This window comes from Mastigoproctus giganteus, chromosome 4 (genome assembly GCF_048544385.1).
Source record: "Mastigoproctus giganteus isolate SK-2022 chromosome 4, ASM4854438v1, whole genome shotgun sequence".
Classification (NCBI taxonomy): domain Eukaryota; kingdom Metazoa; phylum Arthropoda; class Arachnida; order Uropygi; family Thelyphonidae; genus Mastigoproctus; species Mastigoproctus giganteus.
The window spans coordinates 20,714,210-20,731,656 of record NC_143578.1 but is presented as its reverse complement, the minus strand read 5'-3'; the positions used below and the strand labels follow the sequence as shown (position 1 = coordinate 20,731,656).

The window sequence follows — 17,447 nt, the reverse complement described above, 5'->3', positions numbered from 1 at the left end:
TAATCCCGAGTTTCCAGAAGGAAAGACGATGTCACCTTTGCCTGAGACCAACTAATTCAGTCACAATGTGCAAAAGTCCATAAAACTTCCTCACATCAATGACGGTACTCAAACTCAGATGTTTTCCATCTTCTGTGGAAAGGACGGTGATTCTACCAACTGTGCCACAAGGGCTCTCCGTTCTGTTGTTGGGTTTTCAGGAGCATTAGCATCTAGGGCCATATTGCTCCGGGGATATGCGGTGGTTATTCCCTGACCTTTTCGCATCCTTCGTATTTGGTTATCACGGGCTAGAACCCCGGTCTAATCAAGAAGCGTGTGCCACGCACTGCTGCTCCTGCACACCTGGTTACGGAGGCGCCACACACAAGGGCTGTCACGTTGGAGGTTACATCAGTGTGATGTTCCTACTATGTTGTTTGATATTGCCACCAGTGCCATTATGGGAATTATAATAAATAAAAAAAGAATTAGACAAATTATTAGAACGGACAGATGAGGTGGGTAGTGTTTTTTTTTTGTGTGAAATGCTGTATAAGTTTCCTTCCTTGTATGATGTGCAAAATAATAAACTAATTGAACCAAATAAATTAGTTAATTATTTTACTAACTGTAGATAGAAAATTCTATCAAACTGGTTTCAATGAACAAATGTGAACCACAACCCCACAAAATCAATGCTTCTTGATGTCACAATGTTAATCTTTTATTTTTGTGCAGACAACTAAGCTGTCAATGCAATACGTTTATTTCCCTTTTTGCAAGATAAAAACCTATGCAACCCTTTCATGGAGGCAAACAGACCTGAATATAATACTCCATATCCTGTCTATAAAGAAAGTTAAATTCAAGCTTGATCACAGCGTGGAAAGCAGGCCTTTTATAGCCATTTTAGTAATAGTGAGGACCATGGTTTTTCCTCACGAAAATCAGACTCTGGAGGTGGAAATGCATGATCTCTATTACGAATCAGAGTATATGTCATTTCAGTCAGATCGGGAAGTTTGTTTCTGGTGCCATCTAGATGAACACTCCCACCTGGATAGCATTGTTCCAATTGTGAGATACAATTTAAATACAATGATATTGGAAGCTGTTTATGGCATTGTAGGAAGATGTTTCTTTGTATGGCATTGGACATATGGTGTGTATGGACATTGGACTGGTACGATGAATAGTCTTATCATGGTATTCTAGAAAATGCTGCATCTCCTGTGCTGATGGGATTCTATGATTTCATACACACTTCAGTAAAAATGCACAATCCGTTTTGAAGAGAATAAGCTCCGACTCCCAATCTGACAAACTTTTTATCAAAATTTTCTAGAAATTGGTGGCAAGTTTATACAAACTATAAAAACTTTGCAGCTAGTTGTCTCCTGATTTCCCAATAATTTTAATAACACTATGTAATTCCTTGCAGCATTGTTAAAATTGCTCTATTTCCACACTGAGAAAGAGAACTGAGTTAGTTTAAACCTTGTTCCAGTGAGATGCATTTTCTTTTTTGTGCAATGGCTCAGGCAACATTATCTTGTACATTTTCTCCCAGAAACTCAAGTTTATTATCTAGCAAAATAACAATTGATAATAGAATATATGCAGTTTAGAGATGTGATATATACCAATGATTACTAATATATCTCTACTGTCTCAGTACAATTTCAAAACTTGCTCCAAACCCACCTCATATACACAGTATAAGGTATGTTCGTGTCAGACGGCAACTGAGATTTCTCCCATCTCCGAGTGTTTCGCTGTATCGAGGACAGTACTGTCAAGCCAGAGACTTGAAAGTGTCTGTGCAGTGTGACATATTATGCCCATTGTTTGTCCGGCTTATTGGCCGCCAGGCCCCTAGTGGGGACCGACGTTGCCCATACCTTGCCACGTGGAGTCTAGCTGGGTGTATCCACTATCACAACAAATTGCTCTGGCAGGTCCTGCCACCTAGTTTCCTGAGATTTCAGTGGCTAGGGCCTAAAAAAAAAAAATATGCATTTGATATTAATGCTTAAGGGGACTGCTGTTAGGAAATCGCTGGTTGGGGTTGAACGCTAAACAGATGTGTTAAAGGCCTAATAGGTTGGGCAAAATTTTGATGTTATTAAATTTAGACATGTGAGGCTATACACTAGATAAAAGCTAAGTGTTAGTTGTCTTAGATTTACATGAAACCGGTAGAATTTAGACGTTGATTAGAATTTGGCGACATTGTTAAGGGGTGTACTTGATCGATTTAGTGACAGAGGGGGAGACTGAAGACTGGGGGAAAACAGATAGAAGAATAGGGACGATAGAGTAGGCATCCCCAAAGAGGTCAGTGGAGACAGAGATCTGTCTCCTCCCCTTCCTGGGGATGGGGTTTTAAAGGGAACCAGGTTAGAGTACCCAGTTCAGATCGCCAATGGCGTGTTGGCAGCAAAGCCGCAGAATGTCTCCGTCGGTGTCATGTCCAAGCAGTATCAAATCCGGTATGGTCAAGCTGCCCATCCCGCTCCAGGGGTGGGAGAGCCACATTTACTTCATTCATAATCTGCATTCTCACTCTACTTGCATTCTTTTTTTTTAATTTTTTTTATTTTTTTAATATATTTTTATACCTTTTTCTTATTTTATAATTTTTTTTCGAAGTTTTATATATATATATAAAACTTCTATATATATATATATTTTTATATATATATAAATATATATATATATATATATATATATATTTTTTTTTTTTTTTTTTTCACTCAACTCACTCATCTTTTTCTCACACACCAGGAGGAAATGCAATGATGTGTAGTGTAAATTTAAATACTAATTAAAACTAGGGTTAGTGTGTACTTAACTGTAGCATTCATGGTTTGTTCTTTTTCTCACACGCTTACACTTTTATTCATTCTTCTAGCTCTCATCTCATTTATTTGACTCTTACTTTCTGCACTGCACTCTCTGGGCACCTCAACTTACTGTTATTCTTCAGTTGTGGTGCAGGCCTAGCCGCAAGTTTTTTTTTTTTTTTTTTTTTGCAGGCCAGGGGAGAATGAAGTGATAGTGTTTATGTGGTTAGTAAATGTTTGTTAGTACAGTATATATAAAGTAATGCAAGTTATTTTTGACTTTGTATTCTTTCGGCCAATTACATTTGCTCTTCCACTCATTCCCGTTCGCTCTCTTTCCCTCATGCTAGGTCACTCTTTCTTTCACGAAAACTGCCATTTATTCCTTTTTACCATAATTCCTAGTTCACTCAGTGACCAGCCTATTCATTCTATCTTTCATTCTACATTGCATCCCCTTGCTACTAGCTTACTGATATTTTTCAGTTAATCTGCTTCCCTGGCTGCCTGTACATGTCTCTCCCCTACATGGTTACTTATTTGGTGTGGGGTCCCAGGTTCCTACACTTGGTAGGGTAGTCCTGGGGAGTTTTGTCACACATACACAGTAGGGTGGCTACCCTTTTTCGGGCCCGGAGGCAAAGAACGTGTTCGGGCCCCTACTTAATTAATGATAATTGCAAAAACAGGAGACAGCCAAAGACGCCAGGCCTCTAAAGGGCTTGGGCCCGGAGGCAGTTGCCTTGCCTGCCTATGTGGTAGCTACGTCACTGCATATACGTGATTATCCACTTGACCTTTGAATTTATTCAAACTGTCAGCCTCAACTACCTCTGAAGGCAACCTGTTCCAGCAATCGACTTGCTAGATAAAAGAAAACTTCCTACAATTTAGTTGAAATCTCTTCCTTGTAATTTGAACTTATGCCCCCGAGTTCTGGAATTTTCTATAACAGTGAAAATTCTGCCTTCATTCATTTTATGAACCCCTGTGAGACTTATAATCCTCAATCAGGTCACATCTAAAGGAGTCTGGTTGCCAAGCTTTATAGCCCACATAATTTGAGTCTTTCCTTATATGCTTACCCATTTTGCCAATCTGACCATTTTAATTTCCAGTCATCAGACCCTTTCAAGTTTAGAGATGTAATATACCAATGATTCCCAATAAACCTTGGCAGTCTCAGTACAATTACAAAACTCACTCCAAACCCAAGTAGGGCGTACCATCACTTGTATATTTCCATGGAATAGGATACTCAGAATCAGCATAAATTCCAGACACTAGATTCAGTACCAAGAGGGAAAAACTTTCAGAACTCCCATTCCTTTTTGACTGATTAGGTCCTTACAGTTTACTACTGATCAAGTTTAACCCCACTTGTTGTGTAGCTTGTCCTCTTATAGGTTTGCTATTGATCAGTTTAATCCCCCTCCCACAGTGCCACTACCCATAAAATACAACAGCTCTAAATGAACACTTGGAAGATTGCTTTTCTTTTTTTGTCAGCAATCAATTCTCCTAAAGTAATTAATCAGGAGCCTCTCAAAAAAAATTATGAAATATTTAAAAACAAATTTAAGGATTTCAGCTGAGTAAATTGAATGCTAATTACATCTTTGGTCTTTCTTAAATAACATGCATAACAACATAAATTTAAAATAGAAAAGGCTGGTTGCAAGACAGATGGGCAGAAATTTGTTATCAGCCAGAGAGTAACTGCTTGTTTGAACAAACCTCCATCTGGTGTTACGGAAATAGGCAATTTGAAACAATTTAAAGCATGGATGAATTATTAGAAGGGATGGACAAAGTGAGCATTTTTTAATTGTTTGTTTTTTAAAGCTTATACTATGAATATATATTTCTTCCTTGCATTATTTTGCCAATACTAATATCAGTACATAAAAATAATTACTTAAACCACTGTATTCCTTTCATAGCAGTCCTCCCCACCATCTTTGAAAAGCCTTCTTCCAGGAACAATGTTACTTACTGAAAAATGCCTAGAAATATTTTTGAACAGGGCTCAGTATTCCCACTGGATATTTAATAATATCCTACCTATTGCAAAACATTCTTTCAGGTTGAGCTGCCAGTTTAAGAAAGAAGAAATCAAAAAGAAAAAAATTAGAGATGACACCACTGAATATTGTCTAGACAGTGCAGTATGGGAAGGAAGTGCATAAGCACGATGTGCCGGGAATTGTAATCCATTTTTTCAGTGATACGATATGTTCAAGTTTGAAAGCTCATTAATTATTAATCAAAGATTAGCTTATTTGTTCAGCCAACTATAATTTTCAAATTATCAAAATGTTTGCATTTTGATGATTTTATCTGTATAGTTTAATATTTTACTTGACAAATTCTGTTTGCAATATTTTGTTTTCAGGGTACTTTTCTTTGAGTTTAACATAATAAAGTTTGTTTTTATTTCTTACTTCATTCAATGGCATTCAAAGCAGCTAGTAAGTCAATTGTCCTAAATGTAACCTTTCAATCTCCATTTTTAAGCCTTGACGACTCATAATTTTTGCCCATGTTCACATTGTATTATTCATCAATTCTTGCACCACATTATGGAATCTTTCATACACCTTTCTGTTTCAATTAACACAATCACTGCCAGAATGAAGGTGCCAATGAAGTTGTCAAGGAATGATGGACATTAGATGGACATTGATTCTCTTAAAGGCTTTAGTGTAGTCAATACAAGCAAGGTGCAAATATACTTTTGGACAAGTGGTGTCTAAACTACTGCCTGTGAACTGGATCTGGCTTTCACAGAAATAACTAAGCATTTTGCTTTTTTCCTCTATACACCAAAGGTAATCTAAAATTACATTAAAATTAAAAAAAAAAATTTTTTTTTTCAAATGCCACATATACATACAACCAATTTCTTCCCACAAGACTGGTCAAATATTTAATGAAATGCTCACACCAATACCTAAATATAACAAGCCACATATAAAGATATTAGGCTTATCTCAATCTCATCTTCGGTATTAAACTTCATTAATTTGCTAAAAAAAATTAATGAAGTACTACACAAATTAACATTTAACGGTGGAAATGCTCACTACCACACTATTTACAATCTTCTCCAATCATTCCTCTAAAAGCAGTTATTTTGAAATATGCATATAATGTCAAGGTATTAACTTCCTCAGACTCTTCCCTCCCTGCTTGCACTGCAGAAAACAAAATAAATAAAACAAAACTATCTATGATCCTGTAGAGTATATGAACCATTTAATAAAATGGCTCAAATATTAATCCTAAGTTGGAGCTTTATAACTTCTGTTCAAGACTGTACCTTTTAATGTTAATAATATAATGATTATAATAACAATGTAATGATTATTATATAATATGATTATTATAAAGGTACAAACATGAAACCTTTGAATCCAGTATATCATATCAGAATGGCATGATTTTTCTAATATAAAAGATCAAGGTAAACTGCAGCCATTATCAACCCACTGCAGGACGAAAGCTTCCTCAACAATTCATGGTGAGGGAAATGGACCATAACCTGCCACGCTGGTCCAATGCGGGTTGGCAGATCGACCGTATTTAGCAGTCAGGGACTTGAACCCCAGTCTACTCAAAGGGCGTGTGCTACTGCACTCCCGCTCCTGACCACTCGGCTACGGTACCATTAACCCCAGGGGCTCACACATCTGGTGAGCATGGGCCTGGCACACCCAGGGTCCTGAGCTGGATATCATCATTCTTCTCTTTCTTGGTGATTCCCTTCCCTTCCCTTCCCTTCTCTCTCTGGGTAACTCAGGAAATTTTTTTTTTTGGCTGGTGCAGAAAAAGCCTCAGGCTTCCTTGCACCACATAGCTAATGATGATAATAATAATAATGATAAGAGAATTATTTATGACAAAAATGTGAAAATCTTATGTGAAATTCCACTTCACTTTCATTTCTAAAGTCTGCTGATTATATATGGTTGTCAAATGGCACCATTTGACAACCACATTATGCAACCAAAGTAAATTACAAACAAGATATATATGGCTGAAAGTTTGAGATACCAATAACCCTGTCTATACTTCTCCCAGCACTTTTGGGTGAGCTGACAAATGTTATTATAAAACAGCAAATATAAAAGCACTGGCAGCTGTAATTTTCTGTACAAATTAATCTTTGAACTGTCTCAATCTAAAGGTTTTATAAGGAAACAATTAAGAGCATGTTTTCACTAAATTTCTGAGCTAAACAGTTTCATGTTTATTACTTATTTTCCATAACTATAAATTCTTATTTATAATTTTTTTAAACATTATATCATCACAGTTATTATTATAATGTAATTTATTTAACTTGTAAAAAACATGGGATACAAAATATACTACAGATGTTACTTATGTAACTTTTTTAAGCATAATGGAAAACTCAATGTGGATGTCTTAACAGATGAAGCAAAACACAAGCCCACATGAACTCCCTCGAACGTCAATTTTCCTTTCGCAGAGAAGAAAAGGGAATTTCTTATTCATGTGGCATTTACACTGGCAATAAATAACATTTGGCAGAGTTGAAATTTATTTCACTCAGCAGGGGCTTAGTAAATAATAGCTATATTTCTTTTCAAGCCAAATGATCCAGATTGGTTTCATATTGAAAACTGAGAATAAAGGCAATGCAGGTATGAATGATGATACACTGTCTAACACTGCTTATGGCATAATATTTAGGCAATAAAAATCACTAGATGCATCCAAAATTAAATTATTTATTCTAATAAATACGATACTAGAATGTTAAATTATTGTTCTTATTTCCAACTGTATTTTTTAAATTTTCACGAGTTTTCAAACCTGCAATATTATAATATGTATAATATTACAAAAAAAAAAATTATTTTTCAAAATAAAAATCTTTTTAGTAAAAGGAAGTGTTATAACTACAAAATTTCTTATTCAGCTTTCCAAAACAATAAAACATATATGTAATTATATGTAGCAGCAAAGCATATAATGTTATGAAAACTTATAGGAAAATAGGAGTGTAGAATAGCAACAAACTCGATAGTTGTTAAATAAAAATATTTATGTACAGTATATGTACAAATGTTTTTGTGCTTCTTTAGTCTCTTTTTCAGAATGTAAGCATTTTATTTAATATTTTGAAGAAGAAGATTAACTGTATTAAGAAATGCCGCTGATGTAGGAGATCCAGAAAAACTATCTATAAAACTTTCTCCTTTCTCAAGACATGCTGTCAACTGCGGATCAAGTGGAATGCAACCTGCAAAGAAAGGATAAGAATTAATAATATCAGATATATAATCATTATAATATTTTCCATGTATAATGATTGCTTGTTACTATAATTCTTACATTGAACTGAGATGTACTTTCTCGTCAATTATGCTCTAATGGAATATAGCAAGCACTGCATTTAATGTGAATACAATAGTGTTATATATATGTACTTCACTAAGCTAGGTGAGTAAATGGATATTATCATCATCTTAGGGTTCTTTTTGTACATTCATAAAATTTTAATGCGTTTCCCATCAGGTAACACCAAGTCAAATAGCAATAATTTTAAAATCATATTTCTTTGTAATCTGAATATAAAAGCACTTGGTTTTCTTACATAAAATTTCTCCACTTAAAGGTATCTTTTGAGATCTAAAATCTAAGCATATAGCTTTTTTTTTTAAAATAGGATTTTCATTCAGTCAGTCACTTTTCAGGTTTTGCATTTACCAGGATCTTTCAATAGTTCAGATGACTTTGGCTCTCTTCACCTTCTTACATATGTTATTTACTATGGATTTGCTAATGTTGAATTCTTGAGATTGTGCAAAAGAATAAAATACATAATCTTCATATTTTCAAAAACTGCATGGATCACTGAGGCAACTAAATGACACTCAAAGCACACAACAAACTCCTTTTTTTTTCAATCTAAATTTTGGATAGCTTCAACTTTTAGAACAATTAAAGAATGTTCATGCTATTGAGTTAGTATTAGCCACATGGCACAAGGAAGCCCAGGCTTTTGCTGCCAACCAAAAAAAGAAAAAATAATAAATAATAATAATAAAAACAAAATAATAATAAGAAAACACTTATGTGATTTCCTCTTAATGCAGGTTACTATTCAGCAGACTTTTGAAGTTGTCAGCAACAACCACCTATGGAGGCAACGCAGTCTGATAATCAACTCACTGCCTAAATGAAAGCTTCCTGTGATCCGGTTTAAACTTCTCTCTCTCTATAATTTGAACTTATGGCCCCTAGTTCTGGTATCATTTATAGCCAAGAAAATTTCCCCTACATTCATTAATTTTACCACCTTTCCCCCCTCTCAGAAATTTATAGATCTCAATCAGGTCTCTCAATCAAAATAAGACATTCACAATTGCATGACCACTCCATCTACATGCATGTAAGCCATTCCCAATATTGGCATATGGTTCCCAAACTATGGATCTTGATCCAAGCATGGGTCAGCACCATTCACCTCCATTTCCATGGTGGTGAATGGTGCCCTCTCTCACTTCCATTTTTGGACATTTTGATTCACTGTACTGTTTCTCTTTGGTAACTTCAGTTTATAGAAAAACTAACTATGTGCAGGGGTCAATATACAAACTTTAAATCTGCACATGTCCCATGGCATTTAAACAGTACAGTGAGGAATTTATTTAATCATGCACAATCACATTGTAACAACACTACAAAAAGGGAGGCAGAGTTTGTCATAATCAGGACTGACTTACCTAAATGTAGCTAACCCCCTCACATTCTGAACAGATTCCAAATATTTGACAATGAGTTTGTTTGTCATGTAATCAGGGAAATGATCTGGTTGCCACTGTCTACATTCAGCACTATCCAGGTCTGTCCGCACACATGCTAGGAGGTTGCACTGATACCGTATTGGTTGCATGTAGCTCCCTGGTAGGAAATTGCACAGGTTTTATCCAAGATTAAACCAGCTATTCCACATTTGCATACTGCAAATGTTATATATCAGATTACTTTCCCCGAATGTGGGGTGTGTTATGTCAGTCAAACCGATCACAGGTTGGGTGATCATATTAATGAGCATAAGGGGCTATTCACCTTGCTGATTTTGACAGCTCAGCCATCTCTAAGCATTACTGATACGAGCGGCATTTCAATTATAATTCCTAATTCCAACACTTAAATAATGGAATGAGCTAATAATTAGTAGCAGTAGTAAGGAAGCATATGATGCAAGAAACCAAGCGTATCAGCTTATTTAGCAAAAAAACAAAAATAAAAAATAAAAAAACCAACCCAATTTCACAAATTCATTCCCTCTAAAAGGCAAATTTCTGCTACATCTATTCTACAACTGTCTTTCCTCAATTTGAATTACCTCAGGTCTTGGTAATTTGAGCAAGTAGAAGAATCCCATCAGAATTCAGCATGTTCAACCTATTCAAGGCCTTATACACCGCAATCAGATCACATTGCAGGTGCCTAGTCTCTAACCACTGCATTTTGCAAAACTTAAGCCTTTCTTGGTAATAGAACTCCATTCCCCTCACTAATCTTGTTGTCCTTCTCTGTACACACTGAAGCAACTCTACATCCTTCCTAAAATGAGGACTCCAAGCCTGCAATTCAAGGCGTGGTCTGACCACTAGCTTATACAAAGGGATAATCACGTCCTTTTCCCTACTAGCAAAATTCCTGTATATTGTTGACAATACCCCATTACCTGCTCTGGCAACCTGTATGCACTGCTCAGAAAACTTCATATCTGACTGCACAATTACTCCCAGATCTTTTTCATTTTCTACCACCCTAAATGTAGTATCACATGACTGGTACACTTCTCTGGAGTTACTTCTACCCATATGCAGTACTTTGCATTTGTCAATGTTAAACTTCAGTTACCTCTTCTCAGGCCATCTGTCCAAATTTTCTAGATCCTGTTGCAGTAGCACACTGCCATTAACAGCCCTGCCACCTTTGCATCATCTGCAAACTTCGAGATTAAGCCTGATATATCTTCATCAATATCATTGATAAATATACAAAACAATAGTGGGCCCAATACCAAACTCTGGGGGACTTCTCTAATAACAGTTCACGAAGAGCAGCGTCCACTGATTACCACTCTCTGTCTTCTCAAACTCAACCACCCTTTTATCCATTGTAGCAACTTACCCTTAATACCATACTGCTCCAATTTCTACAGTAGTCTTCCATGCGCATCAGTGTCAAAAGCTTTCCTGAAATCCAAGTATATGATATCAAAATTATTTTTTGCATCCAGTTCCTTTGTAACCACATCATAGTATCCAATCAAATTTGTCAGATAAGACTTTCCCTTAACAAACCCATGCTGTGTCTGAATTATTACTTCAGTCTTGTCTAGATGATCCTGCAATGCATCTTTAACCAGTGACTCCATTCTAAACTAATTGGTCTGTAATTACTCGTGTCATCCTTTTTGAATTGGGGATAAATTTGCACATCTCCAGTCCATGGGGACTTCCCCTGAGTACAAGAATGTCTCATAATTATGGCTAAGGGTTTGCGGCCTCCTTTAATATTAATAGATAGATACCATCTTTCTTGTTTAACTTCAACAATTTCTCCTCTCAGTTATTACAAAATTATTAAGCACTCTGTAATAGTTTGATAAACTTCTGGCATTTTCCTCCCTTAATTGGGTTGAATTTGAAAGTGTCTGCAATTCTGCCCAGACATGATACGAGGGAGTATATGATGACAGCCTTGTTGATCAATTCAGCCCTGGAGAGATTGTGCAAGGTTTAAGGGGTAGAATTTTTTTCAGCCTAGTCTGTGCTTGTTGACAGGAGAGACTGCTTCTACAGGGATTGGGTACACTTAAATAGAAAGGGTGCGAGAATATTTGCTGAAGCTATAGAGGCAGATTTAGGTGTATCGGAAAACTGATAGCATGGGGGGGGATACATGGACTAATAGATTAACAGTAGCCGCTGGCAGAGGTAAAAGTGATTCTTGCACTACTTCTATTGAAATGCAATTGAGGGGCAGCCTAGAAAGCAAGGCAATGGTGATTTCCAGGACTGCTGGGAGTCATAGTGGAACAAGTAAATACATGGGCTGTGTTAGGGTAACTAAGAGTAGAAACAGGTGCATGTATACTTGCATGTATACCAATGCTGGGAGTATAGTTAATAAATTCGATGAGTTTGAAGTGCTAGTCAAGACATCAAAGGCAGATATTGTTGGGATATCAGAGACATGATGTCACACAGACATAAGCAGTGCAGAACTGGAATTTAGGGAGTACAATGTGTACAAAAAAAGGATAGACAGGACAGAAAGGTAGGAGGGGTTATGCTGTTAGTTAAGAAACACATAAAATCTAAGGAAGTGCATCCACAATTGATGTTGGTGGACAATACAATGTTGAGTCTGTTTGGTGTGACATAAGCACTGGGAAAGGAAAACTGGGAGTAGGTGTGTGTTATAGGCCAAATGAATCTGATGAGTATAACGAGCAATTGTGCATAGAGAAATAGAGTGGGCCACTAAATCGGAGTGTCTTATATTATTAGATTGACAGGAATTTGTGGGTTGGTCACACACACACTAAGAAAGCTTTTGTGGATTTATTGGATAACTGTTTTCTAAAGCAGCATGTTCGGGAGGCAACTAGAGGGAGCAATACTCTTGATCTGATTATCAGTAGTGATTCTTCAGGCATCAAGAATCTGCAGATAAAGGAACCACTAGGTGGCAGTGATCACAGTGTGCTGAAGTGGGATTTACTCAAAGAGGTAACTACCATCAAGGGTAAAGGGAAGGGTTTTTGCTTTTGTAAAGGTGACTGTGGTGGTCTGAGACAGTATTTAAATTCTATATGGTAGGAACAACTGATGATGTTACCAACAGCAAATTCAAAATGGGAAGCATTCAAAGAATTAATCTTGGAAGCTACTAGGCTTTTCATACCAACAAAGAAATATTGTTCAAGATTTAGGCTAAATGGATGTCAGATGAACTAATTAGACATGTGACAGAGAAGAAAAATGCATGGGATACATATAAATTAACATGTGACACAGAAGCCTATGATAGATATAAGCTGGTCTGTAACCAAGTTATAAAGGAGGTGTGGCAGGTGAAGGCAGATTACGAGAAATCTTTGGCAAAGGATGCAAAGAAAAACAGCAAAGAGTTCTTTACTTTTGTAAACACTAGAAAGAAGGGGATGAATCAGATTGGTCCACTTGATATCGATGGTTCAACTGTTGATGATCCTGCTCATGTAGCTAACAAACTAAATGAATATTTTGCATCTACATTCACACATGAGGAGGTATTCAGGGAGGGGAATGCCAGAATTGTATTCAACTCTGGCAGTAAGCTAGATAATCTTGTAATAACTGAGAGTAAAGTGGAGGAGAAATTGTTGAAGATAAACATAAGAAAGGCACCTAGGATGGATGGAATCTATCCAGTTATATTAAAGGAGGCGGCAAAGGAAGAAAGCAAACCCTTAGCCAAAGCTTCCCTGGACTCAGGGGAGATGCCCATGGACTGGAGATGTGCAAATGTGACCCCAATCCACAAAGGAGGAGACAGGTAAAGTGTAAAGTGTTCATTGTCTAACGGCCCAAGGGGTTTCCCCCATCTCCGTGTTGTGTACTCTGTTTGTGAAACACAGAACACTGTGAAGGCCAGAGATTTTAAAAAGTGTAGGGTACATGTTTATGTTGTGTAGTGTCATGTTGTGTTGTTCCTCTGACTTTTTAGCTGTTGGGCCCCTAGTGGGACCCCCCATTGCCCACACTTAACCCCGAGGAGGCAGGTCAGGCATAGAGGGATCGCATTAGAAATAATTACTCTGGCAGGCCCTGCCACCTAATTTCCTAAGATTTCAGTGGCAAGGGCCTAAAAAAAAAAAATAAAAATAATAAAAAAAATAAATAATAATAAATAAATCAATAAAAAAATAATAATAAATAAAAAAAAATAATAATAATAATAATAAAAAAATAAAGATAAATAAAAAAATAAATAAATAAAAAAAATAAAAAAAATAATAAGAAAAAAAATAAATAAAAAAAATAATAAAAAATAATAACAATAATAAAATAAAATAAAATGCATATTTAGTTAGAGTAGGGGTGAAGACTGAGGAAGGGGGGACAGATAGAAATATGGGGATGATAGGGAAGGCAACCCCAGAAAGGTCAGTGGGGGACTGGCCCCACCAGTAGAAAAAAGGGGGTAGCAGGGAGGGGGAGGAGACAGAAACCTGTCCCCTCCCTCTCCCTACCGGGGGAGGGGGTATTAAAGTGAACCAAGTTAGGGTACCTGGTTCGGAATGCTAGTTGGCCAAGAAAAGCAGTTGACATCTAATGGCACGCCGGTGGCGTTGTCAGTCTTTATCTAGGAGATTGTCTTATTGGTCACATCCGTGAGAGACAAGTGCAGAAGTATAAGAACCTTTTGTCTTTCTTAGATTGTCTTAATTTGCGGGTTGTCTCTATTCAAAGGTAGTTATTTCGTAGTTATCTTTGGTGGGTGACATTTTGGAGAATGAATGGTAGTTCACACCAATGATGGTAATGCTGGTCAAGTTTAGCTGCCTTGTTCCAGTACCATCAGGGTCCCTGGGTTAATTTAGTAGAGGGTTATCATGTTGCTGCAATTAGTTGTCTTCTCCTCAAGAAAAGCTGCTGTGCGTAGTTGGTGAGAGCTTGATACTCTTCCTTAGTATCCAGTAAGTGGTTTTCTTTGCCTTTTGGTATATAAGTCAGCTTTGTGATAAGCTGGCAGCGGAGGTCATCGTAGAGGGGGCACTCGTGCATGAGGTGATCCCAGTCCTCAATTCCTCCACAGGTGCATGTTGGGTCCTCTTCTAGGCCAAAGGTTGTTAGTTTTGCCTTTATTGAACCATGGCCAGTAAGCAAATACGTGGCATACAGGCCTGGAGAAAACCATAATGGGGATTTTGGATAGATTCTGCTAACATCTGGGATGAATCTCCTGGTGATTTCCCCCTTGGTTGAATTTGTCCAGCGGTCCTGCCACACCCGCTGCATGTGTGCTTGAAGTCTCCTCTTCTCAAATTTTTGGTTGTTGGTAAGATTCAGCTCGAATCCCAAGCAGGTCTGAGACACGCCCTTAGAAAGATGATACAACATTCCATTTCTCACCACCTCCAGGTCGAGGGGGAGGGCCCCCACCAGGACCTGGAGGGCATGAGTACTCACAGTGCAGCAGGCACGAGAGATGGAGAGCAGGATCGTGCGTTGAGTGGAATCCAGGATTCGTCTGTTTACTGCAGTCGTAGCCTTGCCAAACCAAATTCCGGCTGCATACGTAATCACAGGGATGAAGATAGCCTTGTAATACAACGAGAGGGTTTGCTTGCTGAGACCCCAGTCCCGACGGGATATCCTAGCAACCATGGCAGTATAGTTTCTCACTTTGGTTCTGATGTATTTGAGATGAGCTTGGAAGGGGGAGACAGGTAATTACAGACCTGTTAGTTCAACTTCTGTTCCAGGAAAATTGTTTGTTTGTTATTTCGTTTTTAGGAGCATTAGCAACTAAGGCCATATTGCTCCGGGGATATGCGGTGGTCATTCTCTGACCTTTCTGTATCCTCCGTATTTGGTGGGCACGGGCTCGAACCCCGGTCTGATCAAGAAGCATATGCTACGCACTGCTGCTCCTGCCCACCTGGCTAGGGAGGCGCCTCCAGGAAAATTAATGGAGGCACTGGTTAAAGAAGCATTGCAGGATCACGTAGACAAGACTTCAGTTATAGCTCGGACACAGCATGGGTTTGTCAAGGGGAAGTCTTGTTGTTGTTGTTGTTATTTGGTTTTTAGGAGCATTAGAAATAAAGGTCATATTGCTCCGGAGATATGCGGTGGTCATTCCCTGATCTTTCTGCATCCTCCGTATTTGGTGGTCATGGGCTCGAACTCCGGTCTAATCAAGAAGCGTGTGCTACGCACTGCTGCTCCTGCCCACCCGGCTACCGAGGCCCCCGGAAGTCTTGTCTGACTAATTTGATTGGATACTATGATGTCACAAAGTAACTGGATGCAAAGAATAACTTTGATATCATATATTTGGATCTCAGAAAGGCCTTTGATACTGTTGCACATGGAAGACTGCTGCACAAATTGGAACAGTGTGGCATTAGAGACAAATTGCTGCTATGGATAAAGGGATGGTTGGGTGGGAGAAGGCAGAGAGTGATAATCAATGGACACTATTCTTCGTGGACTAATGTTATTAGTGAAGTCCCTCAGGGTTCAGTGTTGGGTCCATTATTGTTTTCTGTATTTATAAATAATATTGAGGATGGTATATCAGACTTAATGTCCAAGTTTGCAGATGATACGAAGGTTGGCAGGGTTGTTAATGACAGTACACTGCTGCAACAGGATCTAGAAAAGTTGAGATGGGCTGAGAGGGGGCAAATGAAGTTTAACATTGATAAATGTAAAGTACTACATATGGCAAGTGCTATTTGGTAACGTATCAATTCTGTGGTACCACACTGACAGTGGTAGAGAATGAAAAGGACCTGGGAGTAATTGTGTAGGCAGATATGAAGTTTTCTGAGCAGTGCAGACAGTCTGCAAGAGTAGTTTATGGTGTCTTGTCAATGATATACAGGAATTTTTCCAGCAGGGATAAGGAGGTGATTATTATTGTCTTGTATAAGGCAATGGTCAGGCCACAACTTGAGTACTTTATACAGGGCTGGAGGCCTCATTTTAAGAAGGATGTAGAGCTGTTGGAATGAGTACAGAGAAAGGCAACAAGATTAGTGAACAGAACAAAGGGTTGCTCTTATGAAGAAAGGCTTACGTTTTGCAAATTACAGTGTCTGGAGACTAGGCACCTGCGAGGTGATCTGATTGAGGTGTATAAAGCCTTGAATGGTTTGAGCATGCTCAATGCGGATAGGATTCCTCCTCTTGCTCAGAATAATCACCTGATAGGGCATAAATTCAAATTGAGGAAAGACGGTTGTAGGACAGATGTGCAGCAGTTTGCTTTTAGCCAGTGGGTGGTTGCTTGCTGGAACAAACTTCCATTGTCGTTGTAGAAGTTGATAGCTTAAATAGATTCAAGGCAGAATTTGACAAACATTTGGAGTGAGGGAATGGGTGAAAAAAGGGGTTTTTTTTTGGCTTATGCTATATAAGCTTGCTTTCTTGCATCATGTGCCCTTGCTAATGCTAATGACTCCTCGTGTGTGAATGTAGATGCAAAATACTCATTCAGATTGTCAGCTATCTGAGCAGGCTCATCAACAGTTGAATCATCGATATGAAGTGGACCAATCTAATTCATCCTCTTCCTTCTAGAGCTTATATAAGTAAAGAAGGCCTTTTATTTTTCTTAGCATCCTTTACCTAAGATTTCTCATAATCTACCTTCGCTTGCCTAACCGCTTGACTTGCCTTCGCTTGACTTTATTACAGACCAGCTTATATCTACTATAGACTTCTGTGTCACCTGATAATTTATATACATCCCATGCATTTTTCTTCTCTGCCACATATCTCATTAGTTCATCTGATATCATTTAGGCCTAAACCTTGAATAATATTTCTTAATTGGTATGAAGAG

At 37.9% G+C, this 17,447-nt stretch overlaps 1 protein-coding gene across 1 annotated transcript in view; it reads right to left on the bottom strand.

The window, feature by feature from the left end:
- Positions 1-7,864: 7,864 nt before the first annotated feature.
- Positions 7,865-17,447, bottom strand: part of Nubp2 (NUBP iron-sulfur cluster assembly factor 2) — a 104,910-nt gene continuing 95,327 nt past the window's right edge. Inside the window, exon 8 of the mRNA XM_090372170.1 lies at positions 7,865-8,100. Coding sequence (XP_090228296.1) covers positions 7,967-8,100 — 134 coding nt within the window. The 3' untranslated portion in view covers positions 7,865-7,966. The remainder of the gene's footprint in view (positions 8,101-17,447) is intronic.